General features: G+C 36.3%; 2 protein-coding genes across 6 annotated transcripts; both read left to right on the plus strand.

Annotated features, from left to right (window-relative positions):
• Positions 1–290: 290 nt before the first annotated feature.
• On the plus strand, positions 291–12,942 carry LOC100679115. 5 transcript variants are annotated; one of them, XM_003424473.4, is made up of 7 exons: positions 291–565; positions 3,792–4,095; positions 4,205–4,345; positions 8,461–8,658; positions 8,743–8,952; positions 9,206–9,695; positions 9,837–12,942. In XM_003424473.4, the coding sequence occupies exons 2-7, from the start codon at positions 3,889–3,891 to the stop codon at positions 10,652–10,654; spliced, it is 2,064 nt and encodes a 687-aa protein (XP_003424521.1). In that variant the 5' UTR covers positions 291–565; positions 3,792–3,888; the 3' UTR covers positions 10,655–12,942. The 5 variants fall into 5 exon arrangements, with proteins under 5 accessions (XP_003424521.1, XP_003424520.1, XP_016844729.1 ...); XM_003424472.4 differs by lacking the exon at positions 291–565 and adding an exon at positions 2,771–2,978; XM_016989240.2 differs by lacking the exon at positions 291–565 and adding an exon at positions 2,985–3,263.
• Positions 12,943–13,532: 590 nt separating this feature from the next.
• On the plus strand, positions 13,533–15,773 carry LOC100123322 (peptidyl-prolyl cis-trans isomerase sig-7). Its single transcript, XM_001606897.6, has 4 exons — positions 13,533–13,743; positions 14,004–14,494; positions 14,653–14,894; positions 14,981–15,773. The coding sequence occupies exons 1-4, from the start codon at positions 13,674–13,676 to the stop codon at positions 15,681–15,683; spliced, it is 1,506 nt and encodes a 501-aa protein (XP_001606947.1). The 5' UTR covers positions 13,533–13,673; the 3' UTR covers positions 15,684–15,773.
• The last annotated feature ends 233 nt before the right edge of the window (positions 15,774–16,006 follow it).

Below are 16,006 nucleotides of genomic sequence, written 5' to 3' on the forward strand. Positions count from 1 at the left end.
ACACTCGGTTTTATTTTTAATAGACAATTTTTTTCTGAGATTTGATTTTCATATTCGATTACGTTATTGTTGCCTCAATCTTTGCTTAAGTTAAGTAATAACAGTTGAAATGTGATGTGTGCGCTGTATTTATGCGCTGAGAACAATGCAGAAAACAGTCAACAGTCGCACTCGTCGTCCAGCAACTCGCGCTTGACTCGCCTTCATCGCAATAAACTTACTTCAAACCCAGGCGCCCCCACACGGGTTTGTAAAATATCAGACATCACTACCAAACTAATACTATAAGTACTTTCCACTTCTACCGATTCGATGACGATTTTATCGTCGGACTTGTTTCATTGCAAGCATTTGAGGTAAAAGATTGCTTTATCCTCAAGTAGAAAGCGCGAGAACATTAGTTTTGCGTGGAATATACACCAGTAGGTTGGATCTACCGTATGGTAAGCCTTGTTACCAAGTGAGAGGTTAGTTTCATCAGCTCTATTCGTGCGCCATTTTGTCGTCGGATTTCTGTTTACTACCCACGCTTCTGCTTGTGCCCTGTCAAAAAGACTGAAAAAAGGTAATACCATGATATTTTTTAAATGTTTTGTTACTCATTTTGGATCTATTTTGTGAAATATGATAAATCGGGTGCATTGATCAGTGGTTTACGGTTAGTTTTGTTAAGTATTCGTTGTTTGAAAGCAGAAAAACGCTTTCTTTACTTGGAGTGAACTTTTTCACCTGCTTTCTTCGTAATATTTTAAGAATCGTACTTGTATTGTTTTCACATTAAGGCACGCAAACGTTCGTATATTCGTATTTTATGAAAAAGATTTTTTTGTTTATATACTCGAAGAACCTTAGTGTTTTATATTATGTATCTATACGGTTGAAAAACAAAAATTTTGTTTTATCGTCAGTATTAGCTCTTGAGCGCCCTCTACGTTTAAGCAGCGTCACCGCCCTAAGACCCCCTAAAATCAATAATATATTCACGCAATCATGCAAATCAATACAATTTTGCATGGATCACAATTATCTGTACTTGATGTATACGTTGATGTTGTTATTTTACTTTCATAGTTGCGTATTTTCTAGCACTGACTTTAAGGTTATAAATAGTAATAAGATCCCAATTTATGGTTAATGGTATATGAATCTTATAAGGGTTCCGAGTAGTAAGACCCCACAATCTAATATCGACTGGGTTTGTAGTAAGTGGGAGTGCGCAGTAGAGCGATATAGGTACGGACGCTTCGTTTTCACAAAGCGAAGTTTCTGCAAAAGCCGTGTACAGTCGAAGCGTCGAGAATAAACGCAGTATAGAGTATCGCATTAAAAATATATTCGGGGACAATGTACAGGAAATAATGTCGTAATTAAATTGTACATTTTTTACAATTATGTTTTTTTTTAAACAAACCATCAAAAATTTTGTACAAATAACCACAGATCATATTCATACTCTTTATTAACTAGCCATACGTATCCGAACATAAGTCCCATTCTAACCTCTATGTGTGTGAAATCTATTAAGTTATGAATGGTTTCTTAATACTTATTGTCCCGCAATCAATAAAAATTCTGAACCATAATTAAATTTATTGTTTCAGTATAAATGTTTCTCTTTAGCTGATTGACTTTATAACCATAATTATTAACCGGATCCCATCATTAAAAAAAAATATTTTTCTGCACTCTTATTTAAAATAACATAAGTCACCATTTTCTGATTAATAGTTATAACTACTTTTTCTTCCCTAAAAATTCTTTAGAAACTTTTTCCTGAACCTTGCTATCGATTGTTCGTCCATCTTAATCGCTGAAACTGGTATAACCGTCTACAAATAAACGAAAGACCATCAGCATGGAAATAGTAGTCTTTCGGCCATTTTGCTTACGTATGTACCTATGTACATACGTACTTGGCACGGCTGCTATCTCAAACAGAATATAGGTAGTTTGTAAATCGATACACCAACCAAACATTTGCGGATTAACTAATTAAACTATGTACTTGTCATTCTCAATATGGTTTAATCGAAGTATATAGAAAAATGTATGTATCTTTCAAGACTTAATCTGTTTAGATATCACCATTTTATAGATGATCAATTAACGCATATTTAACTAGAAAAAAATGCTCAAACTTAGGTTAGGATGGTTAGGTTATACCTAATCCTCGCTATTAATGTTTTTTTAAAGTTGACTTTGTAAGTTTGTATGAACAAGAAGAATCGTTAAATTTAACAATAGGTATGATAATATTCTTGTATAGACCAGTCTTAGTTTTATAATCTCTAACAACCTAAACCTAACCTATTGCAGATCAATTTAACCCTTCCAGATTATTAAAAACCTAATGATAATAAAGGTTGCGAAGCATTTTAAGCTTAATACATTTTTCGAAAGTTCTTAGATTGGCCGTCTAACGAGTAATCCGTTATAAAATATGTTGAAGCCTATGCAAGCAACAACTATTTGTTGGTGTTCTATGGAAATCTTAAAAAGATTCGAGATTGCTAACTAATAAACAAGTGAACAAACCAAGCCGTCAGGCCTATTCGACCCTGAACAAAAAAGGTTAAGGTTATGTGCATTGGGTCTAACAAAGACCTCCATCTTTGATGTGAAATCGGCCCACGCGCGCATATACACAAAAGCGGCGCGCGCACGCAGACAACGTAGCGTGTGGTAGACAGCGTATTATACGCTGCGTATAGGTCGCAAGCGGTGAGCTGAGCTCCCTCTGCGCGCGTAGTTACGAACGAGCGAGACTCCTGACTCACGCGCGCGAGTCAGTCGGCCAGAAGCCCTCTCTCGGACTTCTTGGAGCGCAGTTTTCTCTTCAGCTGGCAGTCAGCTTGGCCGTCAGAGCACATCAGCAGGCGTTGGGGAAAGGAGAATAGTATTTTATTTTTCTCTCTCCTGTCGCTGGCTTGCCAAGCCGGGCCTCGACGCAGTCGGGTACGCTGTCAGCCAGGCTACCTGTAAGTGTCGCTCGAGCCAGACCTTTATTTCAAAAATCCAACGAAATTTCGGAAAAAAGTACAGAAGTTCACTATTCGCGCTTTCTCTCCCTCCCTTTAAGTATCTCTCTTTATCTGCATGCGGAGTGCGTGTGTATAAGTGCATTGCGGTGCGCTCGCGTCGTCGATGTCGCCGCCGTCTACCAACCAACAAACGGCCTAAGAAAAATCATCGTAAGTTTCCCCCGAGTGTGCACAGTGATCGAGAGAGTAGCTCGTGTTTTACACATGCAGCACACGGTATAGGTATACTTTTAATTTCGTTCCCTCGCCGATCCTCCGCCATTTTAAGCTACGTAGTACGTGAACTGAGTCCCGAGTGAAAGAGAAGGAGAGTGTCTCACTGTGTCTCTCTGTGTTACTAAAAGAAGAGGGAACTGTCAATTTATCGTTCTTGAATTTTTTGAGCTTCTGTAGTGCGACGACGTGCAAACCGTCAGTCTGCACTGTTTTTTCATCTTTAATGTTACTGTTTTTCAAGTCAAATTTTTTAAATATTTTAAAATTTGCAAATTTTTTTTATCAGTTTAATTGCCAGAAATTTGTATTCCATTCTCGTGGTGAAAGTCAAATTTTAAATTGAAAAATGATCTCACAGTTCCCACTCGCAATGCTATGCTTAGCTTGTTTGAAAAAATTCAGAGACAGTCATTGTGCCCAACAAGTTTGTTTAGCTCATCAGAAAAATCATGTATTTATTTGAGATATAGTTATAATCAATAATCAGTATGGGCATTGATTTAATGGATTTATTATGATTTTTGTTTGTAACAGTGCACTATGGAGAGTAAATATTTATAAGATGCAAGAGTCATGCTAAGAGTGTGGAAGAAGGTGTCACAAAGTTCGAGATGCGGCAGTTGCTGAAAAAATGAGGTTCTCAGCTGTACAAGAGGACGGATATCGGGTAGGCTTGGGGCAGGAAACACCCCCCACCGATGTGGATGAAAGCATGATGGCTGCCACTGGGGATTTAGAACCAGGTGGCGGCAGTGCCGTAGAAGAAGGTTCTATGATATCTAACCTACCTCTGCTATTTGCTAGTGGATATCCCACATCATTAGAAAAAATTACACTGGTATGTGTCATGTTACTTAGTGAAATTGGACATACGCTTGCTGGACAATCTACCAAGCAAAAGCTTAAAAGAATGATGAATATTATGAAACCACTACTTTACATCACAGCCGGAGTTGGAGCGGTTCATTACATTCATGGTTCAGTGTTCTCTGGGACATGACACAGCGGAGGTGATCAGTGAACCACAATGGTGGCCCAAGGAAGTCAAGTTTTCTATTCCACTTGTAAGGCCCAAAAGGATCAATGATGTGAGTATATTTCAACACTGTTTATTCCTTTAATTACAAACTATAAAAGTAAAAAATAGCAACTAAGTGGCATGTGTAAGTACAAAGCAACTTTGACTATGTAGTAGTATAGCCAATTTTTAATCTTGTGCACATTGATCAACTTGTGGACTTACATCATCATTTTACAAAAAATCAAGAAACAAAAATTTTAACATAGATTTATGATCTAGATAATGCTAAACTGTGCAGTAGATATTGATTTTGTGTTATAGATCGATTATTATTCATATGAACTAATATTAAATCTACTAAATCATAAATTTAATATAAATTTCACAAAATAACAAAGAGAATCAGTGATAGATTGCTGAAAGTTTTCTTTCAGTAAAACATGGCAACGTCGCAAATTCCTTCTCCCACTCTTTAAACGCATGCGCCACCTACAACATTATTTTCAGATAGCTCAAAGCTTGCTACTATTATTTCTCAAAAGAATCAACTTATTTGCTGAAAAAATGTTGTTTCTAGCATTGATTCAAGATCTGTGCTTCTGGTCATAGTAGGCTTTTTGCAAAGGTGATTGATGTTCTTTCGTTTAGGGGTCTGTATTCCCCCATTTTGTCCAGCAACGCTTCCGTCGCTCGTAGATATAACCTTAACTCGCTACCCGAGGCGTTTGTGAGAACAGTATTGTCTGTAAGTGGGTACAAGTATACTATGTCAGAATAAGACACCAAATATCCCAAATTGTTGCATTTCGAAATCCCGTAAGCAAAAGTTGCCGTAACTGTGTACCCAAGTTTAGTTGTACCCAGGTGGCCGCTAGTCCTATCAGAGCAAACTCTACCAATGCATGTTCAAGCGTGATAGAGTGGGGAGGGGAAAGGACGCGGTAATCTGGTTAGAAAAGGACTAGTTTCAATCTTCTGCGCATCTAGTCCGCGTCTACCGCGCATGTTTTCTTCTACTCGAGTCGTCGATGAGTATAATTCGGTTCACGTGGTATTAAATATGGTTCAAAACGGATGTGTAAGGAACCCGTAACTCAATGGTCGCTTTGAGAACCCCACAACCCACGCCCATTTCGAAAACCTTGCAACCTTCCCCATAAATAAGCTAGACCAGACGCAATTATTTCTGAAAAAAGGCTCAATTTTTCGGCGTTTTTGAAAGTCTTGCCAGATTCGGGATTTTTATTTTTTCAAAAATTAAAAACTGCAAGTGTGATTAAATTACTTAATAATTCATCTGTAGGTGTTCAAATATTAGAAAATATCTTATTTAAATGTTTTAATAAAATGTTCAAGAGTACGCAATGCTCATTCTGTAATGTAACACTTAATATGAAAATTGAAGTTTGTTCGGTTCTCTCTCTCTCTCTCTCTCTCTCTCTCGCTTGCTCGCCCTTTTCCTCCCTCTGCTCCTTCCTGCTGATATATAGGATGAGTACCTCTGCTGAAGCTGAAAAGGACCAATCCGGTCTACGAGGCTAAAGCAGACGGTCTGCTCTTCTGGCTCGACACGTCCCCCCCCCCCCATGCTACAAATGCCAACGTGCAGCATAGCAGCGGAGCTCTGGTAGTACGGTAGATGGCGTTCGACCAATCCTAAGAGAAGAAAGAAAGCGAACGCGGTATATACTTAGGTAGGGAAGTTTCATACAGAAATGTTTTTAGAGGATATTCCTTTGCTTGTCTTGGCGAGCAAAATACTAATAAAGCGATTTGATTGGTAGAGAAACAAATATCTAATCTGAATATAGTTATGGTTTTAAACTTCTAACCTCAAGCGTTTTAATTAGGCGCGCGAAATCGCTAACGATGGTGAAACATTATATTATCAATACAGAAACAGTAGATTTATAAATAATACTTAAATTTATGAAATTAGATTTGGAGGTTACGACTTAAACGCGGTGCGCATGCGCCGTGCCAGTTTCCAACGCCATCTCGCGTATAAGATTCTACCAGTGTGATGTTCTCGGACAACGTTAGTCAGTTATTTATGGACTAGACGTTTAGTTGGTTTATATTTTACTATATAGTCCGCTTGCCCAACAATCTTTTAATCAGATGTCGGGGAATTGCATGATGTTTTTTATTTATTATACCATATAGAAACTTCGGGCGAGCTACGTTCTTATTATAAAGATGACATAGACTAAAGTCAAGTGAATGAAAATTTTAAGTACCTAATTAAATTACTGTTGTATTTTTTGAGATCGGGATATTAAATATAGCTCGCATTTAAAGTGAACATAAAAAGAAATATTTTTCAACTAAAAATCTGTGTCAATAAGAAGAGCTATAAGCAAAAGTTTAAATATTCACTGGCATTATTTATTTATTTATTTATTTATTCACTAGAAAATTTACAAGGTATGTAGATCATACCTGAAATCTTCCAGAGGTAAACGAAGTTATCGTTTAGCAGGACTGTAACTTTATCATTATAAATAATAATGTTATTTAAGAAATTAAGAAACAAGTAGACAGCTATTTATTTCAAAATATTGAAGATCGAAACAATATCTTTTGTCTGTTGTTCAAAGAAGTGATTCGTCATTGATTTCACGTGGAAATGCAGTTTAGCAATTTAATCTAACTGTTATAACGACCATAAGCAAGTCCATATTTCTGTCAGAATCATTGGTACTCTAAATATGTAACTAGTTGTATTGTCGGCGATGAAATGAAAGCCTATTCATTCCTTAGGTGTATCATCAAAGTATTATTTTTTCCATTTCACTTAACTCAGTTGCTAATCAATTTTGAAGTACGATAACATCGCTTTCGATATTATCATAATTGAGGTCTCCACAATTCACAAACATGCAACAAAATCATCCCAAGCCTCGCCCAGAATGCTAGTTACTCGTCTCAGTAAGAATACGCCCAACTTAAATTGACCTTTCTACCAATTGCATGCCATCGTTCAAATTAGCTAGAAAATTATCGATCGGCAAAAAATCTAAGCACTCGTTTCTCCCATATTCTTGAGGGTCCGATAATACTGCTCATGACATCGTGGCAGCCGCGCTTAACAAAATGGTCGCTGCACGAGCCACGTCGACAAAGCTTGAGCCATACACAACTCGCACACCTATACACACTAGCGCTCGCTTCCATATAGATTCGTTGGCCTGTCACTGGCGTACTGCTCCCCTCGCTACGCTCCGCAAAGAATAAACTCGTTCGCAAAGTTACTGTACACTCACTGTCAGTTCGCTGTTTCTCTGTAGCCTACGTTAGCAGGGACTGCAATTATATATGCAATCAACCAGATGTTCTTTTTACATTATTTTTTATACAATTAACAGGGATTTTGAAAAAGAATTTAATTCGTTATATGAGATGATAAAATGTTCAGGATATCAAATTCACTTCAAGTTAAGACGAATTGTTATTTTAAATTTTCTTGTTTAAGTTGTCATAATCTAAACTCCATAAATTTTCTAGTCATATCTATTAAAACAATAAATTAAAAAATTGAATATTTTAAACAAATAACTAGTTTCCTTTCATGATAAAATGCTTTTATTTGAATAAGAAATAAAATTTAAAAAATTTCGATTTTCTACAAGGATCAGTTATAAGATATTCTTATACGTATACTAACCGAAATGCTTTTGTTTAATGAACAATTAAAAGAAAGTATTGACTTCTTGTTCTATTGACGTCCCGTACAAATAGAAAACGAATTTGACAAATAATACATCAATTCAACTCAATTCGAAAACTTTTTTAACTGCGTAACTTATTTTTTAGGGAAAAAATTATGCATTGTAAAAGAATTTCGAATTGCTGATATAGATCGATTTAAATTTTATTTGCATCAAAATCAATATTTACGTGGATTTATTATGTACAAACATATTTTGGAGAAAAGCCCCGAAAGCTTTATTTTATTTTTTTTTCAAAAACATTAGATAGAATATAATAATTGCTCCTAGAATAATATCGAATTTTGGAAGAACGGTGATGAGTAGCGGGATACTTTGTGTATAAATAGCAGTAGTTTTAGAATTTTCAGAAATTATATGTCCCAATATTCAAATAATAATAATAATAACGTGATATGTTGTATATTTATTAAAAAACAAAATGCCAATAAATATTTTAATTGCGTTTCAGCTTTATAAGGATAATTTGAAAAAACTGGTTTTCCGATGCTACACATACCACAGAAGCGAATACCTACTTCGCTTCTGCTCCTACTTAGCACAGTATCCACACGACAAATTGGAATACGTTAACAACTGGGACTCCACCACGAGTCTCTATCTCAAAACCAATGGCAAACTATTGGTCACCTTCCGCAATGAGAACATGGTGAGTTAGTTGAGAAAAATCGATAGCCATCTCTTTTTCGAAGAAACGAGTCGAACTAATATTTATTATTAATCCTGTTTACAGAACTACGATCGGAAGATCGAGGGTCCTAGGCGAAAGCTTTTGCCATTGAACAGAACGAAATCGAATTACCCAAATGGCACAACAAAATCTTTACGCCGACGTTCAGCGCAAAAGCAAGCTCCGTCTCCGGCGATGGTCGAACCACCCACCGACGATATCTATCTCTGTGACAACTGCGATGCGGAGCTTGTTGGTTCACAGAAAATGAAGGTATACCAAATGCACAAAATTAATTCATTTCTAGATAGAATGCTTTCTAAATTTCGAGACTCGCTCAGATTTGTGAGCAGAATGTACACGATAACGCATAGAAACTTGGCGTATGTACATTGATGGATTGATGTAAGCTGCAAGACGTGTAATTCGAGAATTGTTAAAAGTAAAATGATGAATAAAAATTAAATGCATCTACGTCAATTGGTAGATTAACCATTTAAAACAAATGCTTTATAACCGTATTTAGGAGCATGAAAAGCTATGTTACCGAGTTGAACCTAGACCGCTAACTCCAGAAGTCGAGATAGCCCCGGTGAAGCAAGATCAGTTCATGGACTATTTTAAGCTCCAACCAACCAACCCAGTGATTCCAAACACCGAGGTTGACAGTACTCTGCCCTGCAACAAGGATAATAACGCACAGAACCGCAGCTCCTCGCGTATTCGGAATACGGTCAACTTGACCCGCTGTCCGACCATTCCGTTCTCCTCGCCAGCTGGTCTCTTGCTTGGCAAAAAGTCCAAAATGATGACCGAGGCTATACAACAAGAGCGACTCGATCGAATAGAGCGACACTTGACTGCGCCACCGCTCTCCATATCCTTCAAGCCCAAATGGTTCACTAAGACCTATGAGTTTGATCGATGGTCGGTCACCTTTAAGCCTAATCGGGACAAGACACCGAAAAGCGACGAGTACGTTCACAAGTACAACTTTGGTTACACTGGTAAACCTGGTGAGCATAGATTTTATTACGTTATATATAACAGAATTTCTTGTTCATGCTTTCACTGATAAGTTCTCAAATCTATTTCTTTTTATAATCATCTTGAATGTAAGCACCTTATAATAAATGGAATTCATTTTAATTTTCCAGTTTTGGATCTACGGTCTCAGTTGCTGTACGTAAGCTGCAAGCCCATCTATGTGGCGATGGAGCGTTTGTCGGAAGGAGAACTTGAGGCGTTGAAACGCGACCCTTCGAGGTATAAGAGTCCTGAACGCAAAGTACCACGCTACCGGCCGAGATCTCCCTCTGTAGAGACAGTTTTCGACCCTCTACCTGGTGACGAGTTCAATCCGATCATCATCGATCTCGATGACGACGAGCCTTCGCTGCCGCCGCCGACCCCGACACCTCCACCACCTGCCATCCCATCTTTTCGTCTAGTAATAACTAACGTGGCCAGTGTCAGCCCTACCGTCCGACCCTCGATCCAACAGAATGATAGTTCTGCCACACACAGCAAACCCGCGACCTACACTGTCAGAACAGGCGTGAAACGTTCGAAATCATTGTCGACGCCGATGACAACGACGAGGCAAAGTATCAACCAGCCCATACTGTATGTAGATCTATGCTCATCGGACGACGAGATGCCCGAAGAAGACCAGGTGGAAGAGATCGAGGTGGGTGAGCTCAGTTCCTCAAGTGCGTGCATATCAACCGACGAGAACCGTGACCCCATTCAGAAATTGCGCTCTCCTACGACGGCATCGACGAACGTGTCGTCTTATGTGCGAAGTTCGTTGCTCACGCCGACCAAGGTCATCGCAAAACCATGCATTTACCCAGCCGACTCAACGAGCAACTGGCTCGCGAATCTCAACACCGACACACAGCACCGAGAAAGTAGCGGCTCAAGTGGCTTTCTCAAGCTCGCGACACCTCCCACCCTGAAGAGTTCGCCCTGAAGAAAAACGGGAAGATGATACGAACACTGCTCTCTGACTTTGCCCGGGTTTGAGTTTGTCGTATGCTCGCGAATCAACGACTATTGCACAGCGCTAGAGTGCGATAGTTAATCCGAAAAGAGAGTCACTCATTTAATCCTTGCTCTTGGAGAAGGTGCGATTCTGTGCCGAATATGGAATTTTGTCTTTTTTTTAATCCTCGAATTGTGCGCGGTTAGTTTTCTTTTTTAATCTTGTAATAGTATAGAATACATATTCGCCTTTTAAATAGGTCTCAAATAATCAAGAGCAACATGAAAAAGCAAAGATTACCGTGCAGTCGCGATCGATTTGTATAATGAGCACCGACCATCAGCAGAAGATTCCTGAATGTAAAACCAATGGTCTGAGATCAAAGTGAATTGCTCCAAGAAGTTACGAGGCAATAGAATGTCTGTTATGGGACATCTCTACTCCGTTTAAAAAAAACCATTGTATTTATTAGCGGAAATCATTTTGGCCGTAAGTACGTGAGTCTACGAAGTTCAATGAAGTAAAAGTACGCTGTACAGAATTTTTCGATTACTTTTTTTTTGTTTACTCTCCTGTTGCCACTGAGTAGATCTCTCACGACTTTGTTCTTGTCGTTCATAATGAACTTTACATGTAATATATTTAAATGAGACTGCGAATGAGAAGATGTGAGATGATTCGTTTGTTTTGTTGTGTTAATTATGGTAAAAATCTGCAAGTCGAATCTATTCGTAAAAAACGCGCATTATTAAAACGGAAAGTATAGTGTAGCTAGTTTAGTGAGACATCCACAGCTGTTTTAAAAATTTGAAAGAAATTATTGATTTGTTAAATGCGATAAAACACATGGTATGTCTCCTAACACAATTTTTAATTCGACATCAAGTGGTGCGAGGCGTAAGCGATAAAATACAGAAAAGCCGCGAAAACTGAGTTTAAGATGATTTGAGCGAGAATTTAATAAGTTCGTTGTGTAAGCGTGCATGTGTGCCTATTTGTATGTATGTGAATATCAGTTATGCCGTCAAACGGAGCCGAGACAATGTAGATTTTTCACTCTCCATATTTTTATATAAATTTTACTTAAAGCCGAAACGCACACTACAAGCGTTTCTTCATAGAGCTAGAAATTTTTTTCTGATTATCGAAGTTATGCATCGCATTCTCGGCATTCGGCCTGTGGTTCATTTATTAGCACTTATGCATGAATATATTCATTCAATATATGCTAAGTAATAATCATCGCCGTCTCTTAATTTAAAATCCCCATATCATGCTTTTTTTATTACAAAAACCATATGTATTTTTTCACAAAAATGGCGCATTATTTTATTTGAAAAAATTAATAGATAAATAAAATCATCTTCAACTCATAACTATCAATTTAAGTAATCATCTATATATAGAAGATCTATGAAAAGCAAACAAAAATATATAAAGACTGCTCAAAATAACAAAATAAAATTTGTTTGGGGTTTAAGGTAATGTTAAACCCATGCGTAAATACGATTTGTGCTGATGAAAAAAAAATCTCAAGTAAGACGTTACTTTGAAATTTTGTTTTCATTTGACACGCGGGTGATACAATTTAAGTGATTTAGGAAAATAATTAAAATGAGTATTTGCACTTCAATATTACATAGCGAAGAACAAAAATACAGAAAACGAAATTTCACGCCAAAATTTTCAAGCGGCCACTGCTGGTTCGTTTACATTATAATGAAAAATCGGGAGCCGCCGTTGGCTTGCCGTGTACGACTGCTTTTGTTGAAGTGATGCGAATATATTTTGTATTTACGTTCACAAAAGCTTTCTTGTAATGTATAAAAAAAGAATAGAAACTTGTAAAATATATTCTCTCTTGTCGTCAGTTTCCGTCTTTGAGTTGTTATGATTGATAAAAGAAGGCGATAGAAATAAAAAAAATTAATATGCTTCCGTAACAAAGTTGAATTTGTGGGTCATACCGTTTTGATACTTTTATTATTCATTTTCATTTTAGTTATTCGGCAAGAAAAAATAATTTAAAAGATATGTCGGTAATGATAATGACTTATACTTCGGAAAAATTGACTATTGATCTGTATTAAAAAAATATTCATAACAGTGAATGAAAAATAAATATTCGTTGATACAGGCAAACTTTTTATTCATAGGTTGATAGTTTGAGACTTTTTTTATTTGAAATATAATATTTTTAGCTTGATACAAAATTTTAATTCTTTATATCTGTATTGATATTATTTAGAATGAATGCCAACATACGTCTTATAAAAGTTAATAGTGTTTTTATTTATTTTTCCCAATCACCTATTTACCTTTTTTTAAATTAGATATCTATAATTTTTACTTAACAGATTCACAGTCTCTTATTTGAATTATATATATATATATATATATATATATAAATGTGAAAGTCCCTGTAATTTTGCATTGAAAACCAATGCAATCTTCTGATCCTATTTATACGATTTTGCTTACTTAGGATCACTGTTAAGAATTAGAAGGTTTAAGCTCTTTTTTAAACTAAAAGAATATTTTTACACATTTTATTTATATCTAATAAAAGATATTCAAAGATCTTGCGTAGCGAGATTTGCATTCGTAAAAACATTATATTCTTTGAAGTATTTAGATCCATATTCGAGCATTTACTATTTAATATCATCCGTTATAAACAATGTTTGTATAATAATTGTATGTAAATATTGTTATGTGTTGCTTTGTTTGTAAATTTAGTTTCGGCTTCTGCTTGTCGTCTGCTTGACAGTTGACTATATATGTATTTTTGACTTATCCATATATAGGTAATAGGTATATATAATTATGTATATATATATATATATATATAGTCTATTTCCGTAGCTTTCGCTGTTCTCCGCTAGATGCGTCACAGGCGACTTCACAACACAACACAATATACCTGCGTTTATTTCAACCAGCTATGATTATAATTAAGTGATTTTTATCGTTGTTGTGTACAAAATATTAAATTATTTATCCTATAATGGCGGTGGTCATAGAGACCACTGTCGGTGACATTACAGTGGATTTATATACTAACGAACGCCCTTTAGGTGAGGAGAAAATGAGCGTTTTTAACTTAACCTCACTCGTACTTAAATATTTGTATACTTTATAAGTAATTTATTTCTTATTATTCATTTAAATAGAAAAGATAATGTTTTTTAAAATTTTTTTCTCTTATGATCTTTAAAAAGTATTTTGTTATTGAATTAATATATTTTAATAAAAGTTACTCACATTTGTACAAACATCGTTTATTTATAAAATTATATAAAAATCAATAAACGATTGATTATATTTTATATTTTAGCATGTCGGAACTTCTTGAAGCTATGCAAAATCAAATACTACAATTGGAATTTGTTCTTCACTGTTCAAAGCAACTTTATAGCTCAAACAGGAGATCCTACAGGTACCGGCAAAGGTGGAGAAAGTATTTATGGTATTGTATTAGGTGAAAAGGCACGCTATTTTGAAGCTGAACAAATGCCAAAAATTAAACACCACAAAGCAGGTTTACTATCAATGGTAAATTGTGGTAACAATATGTTGGGATCTCAGTTTTTTATCACACTTGCTTCCGATCTACAGTCTTTGGACGGAGAGCACTGTGTTTTTGGAGAAATAGCAGAAGGTCTTGACGTTATTTTGAAGTTTAATGAAGCTATTTGTGATGGAGATGCAAGACCATATCAAGATATTCGAATATCGCACACAGTTATCTTGGAAGATCCATATGAAGATCCAAAAGGGCTTGAAGTACCGGACAGAAGTCCAGAACCAACAAAAGAAGCTTTAATGGTAGGTTGACACTTTTAAAGAAATTCTTTAAAATAATGACAAAATAATTTTGGTAAACATTTATTATCTTGAATTATTCAAGTATTTGCAAAATAACTTCAATAGTTCCTGAATATCAAAATTTTGAACACATACTGATGTGTTTCTATATTTTCTAGAGTGATCGTATTGGTGCAGATGAGGCAATTGATGATACAGCAGGTATGACAGCAGAAGAAATTGCCGAAATGCAGAAAGAGAAAGAAGCAAAAGCTAGAGCAACGATTCTGGAAATTGTTGGAGACATTCCAGATGCTGAAATGGCACCACCCGAAAACGTTCTTTTTGTTTGTAAATTGAACCCTGTAACAAGCGACGATGATTTGGAAGTTATTTTCAGTAGATTTGGAAAAATCGTGGGGTACGTACTAGTTAATTTTAAAAAATAAAATAAAAATCTAAATGAATAAAGTAAGAGCGTTTGAAGAATTCGTTATAATATTTCAGTTGCGAAGTGATCAGGGATCGGCAGACCGGGGACTCTCTACAGTATGCCTTCATCGAGTTTGCTGAACGAAAGAGCTGCGAGGAAGCCTACTTTAAGATGGACAACGTGTTGATCGATGATCGTCGCATTCATGTCGACTTTTCGCAGTCGGTTGCAAAAATGCGCTGGCGAGGTAAGGGCAAGGGAATTAAATATTTCGACGAGGAGAACAAAGAGGAGAAGAAAGCCAACAATGCAGGAAACAACAGACCTCGAGACGACAAGAGAAATCGCGAGAGGAGACGAAGCCCATTCGCAAGTCCCAAAAGAGAGAGGAATAGGAGAAAAAGTCGGAGTCGAAGTAGAGAGAGGGTAAAGGAAAAGAAAGAGAAAAGCAGTGAGAGAAGTAGGGAAAGAGTCAAGGAAAGGAGAGAAAAAAGTAGAGAGAGAAGTAGAAGCAGGGAAAGGGTTAAGAGCAGAAGAGAAAGAAGTAGAAGCAAGGAACGGGTTAAAGAGAAGAGGGAAAGAAGCCGTGAGAGAAGCAGGGAAAGGAAAGCCAAAAGCAAGAGTAGAGACAGGGATAAAAGGGAGAGGAAAGAACGGAAGGAAGATCATCGTGACTCGAGGACAAAAGAGGATAGACGAAAGAAGAAGCACCACGATAAAAGAGATTCGTCAGAGGAGCGGAGCGAGAGGAAACGGCGTAAGCACAAGCATAGGTGATAATAGCATACGCCTAATGAAATTGTCTTGATAAGTTTATTATTTACAATAATTATAGAGTACAAAATAAAAAAGTTTACAATCTTACAATTTATAAGTTTTTATTTTATCTTCAAATTCATAAAAACTAAATTATTCAAAATATCTAATACTTTCTAACTAGTAGCGGTTTATCACTATATAAAACTATCGCCGAGTTAAATTTTACATGAACGTATATAAAATAAAAGTTAAGAAAAATAATTTGAATAATAATAATAATAGTGATCGAGTTATACACACGTGTGCAAGCGAAACAATAGCGACTCAAATTACTCTAACGA

The sequence above is a fragment of the Nasonia vitripennis genome, chromosome 5 (genome assembly GCF_009193385.2).
Source record: "Nasonia vitripennis strain AsymCx chromosome 5, Nvit_psr_1.1, whole genome shotgun sequence".
Taxonomy (NCBI): Eukaryota; Metazoa; Arthropoda; class Insecta; order Hymenoptera; family Pteromalidae; genus Nasonia; species Nasonia vitripennis.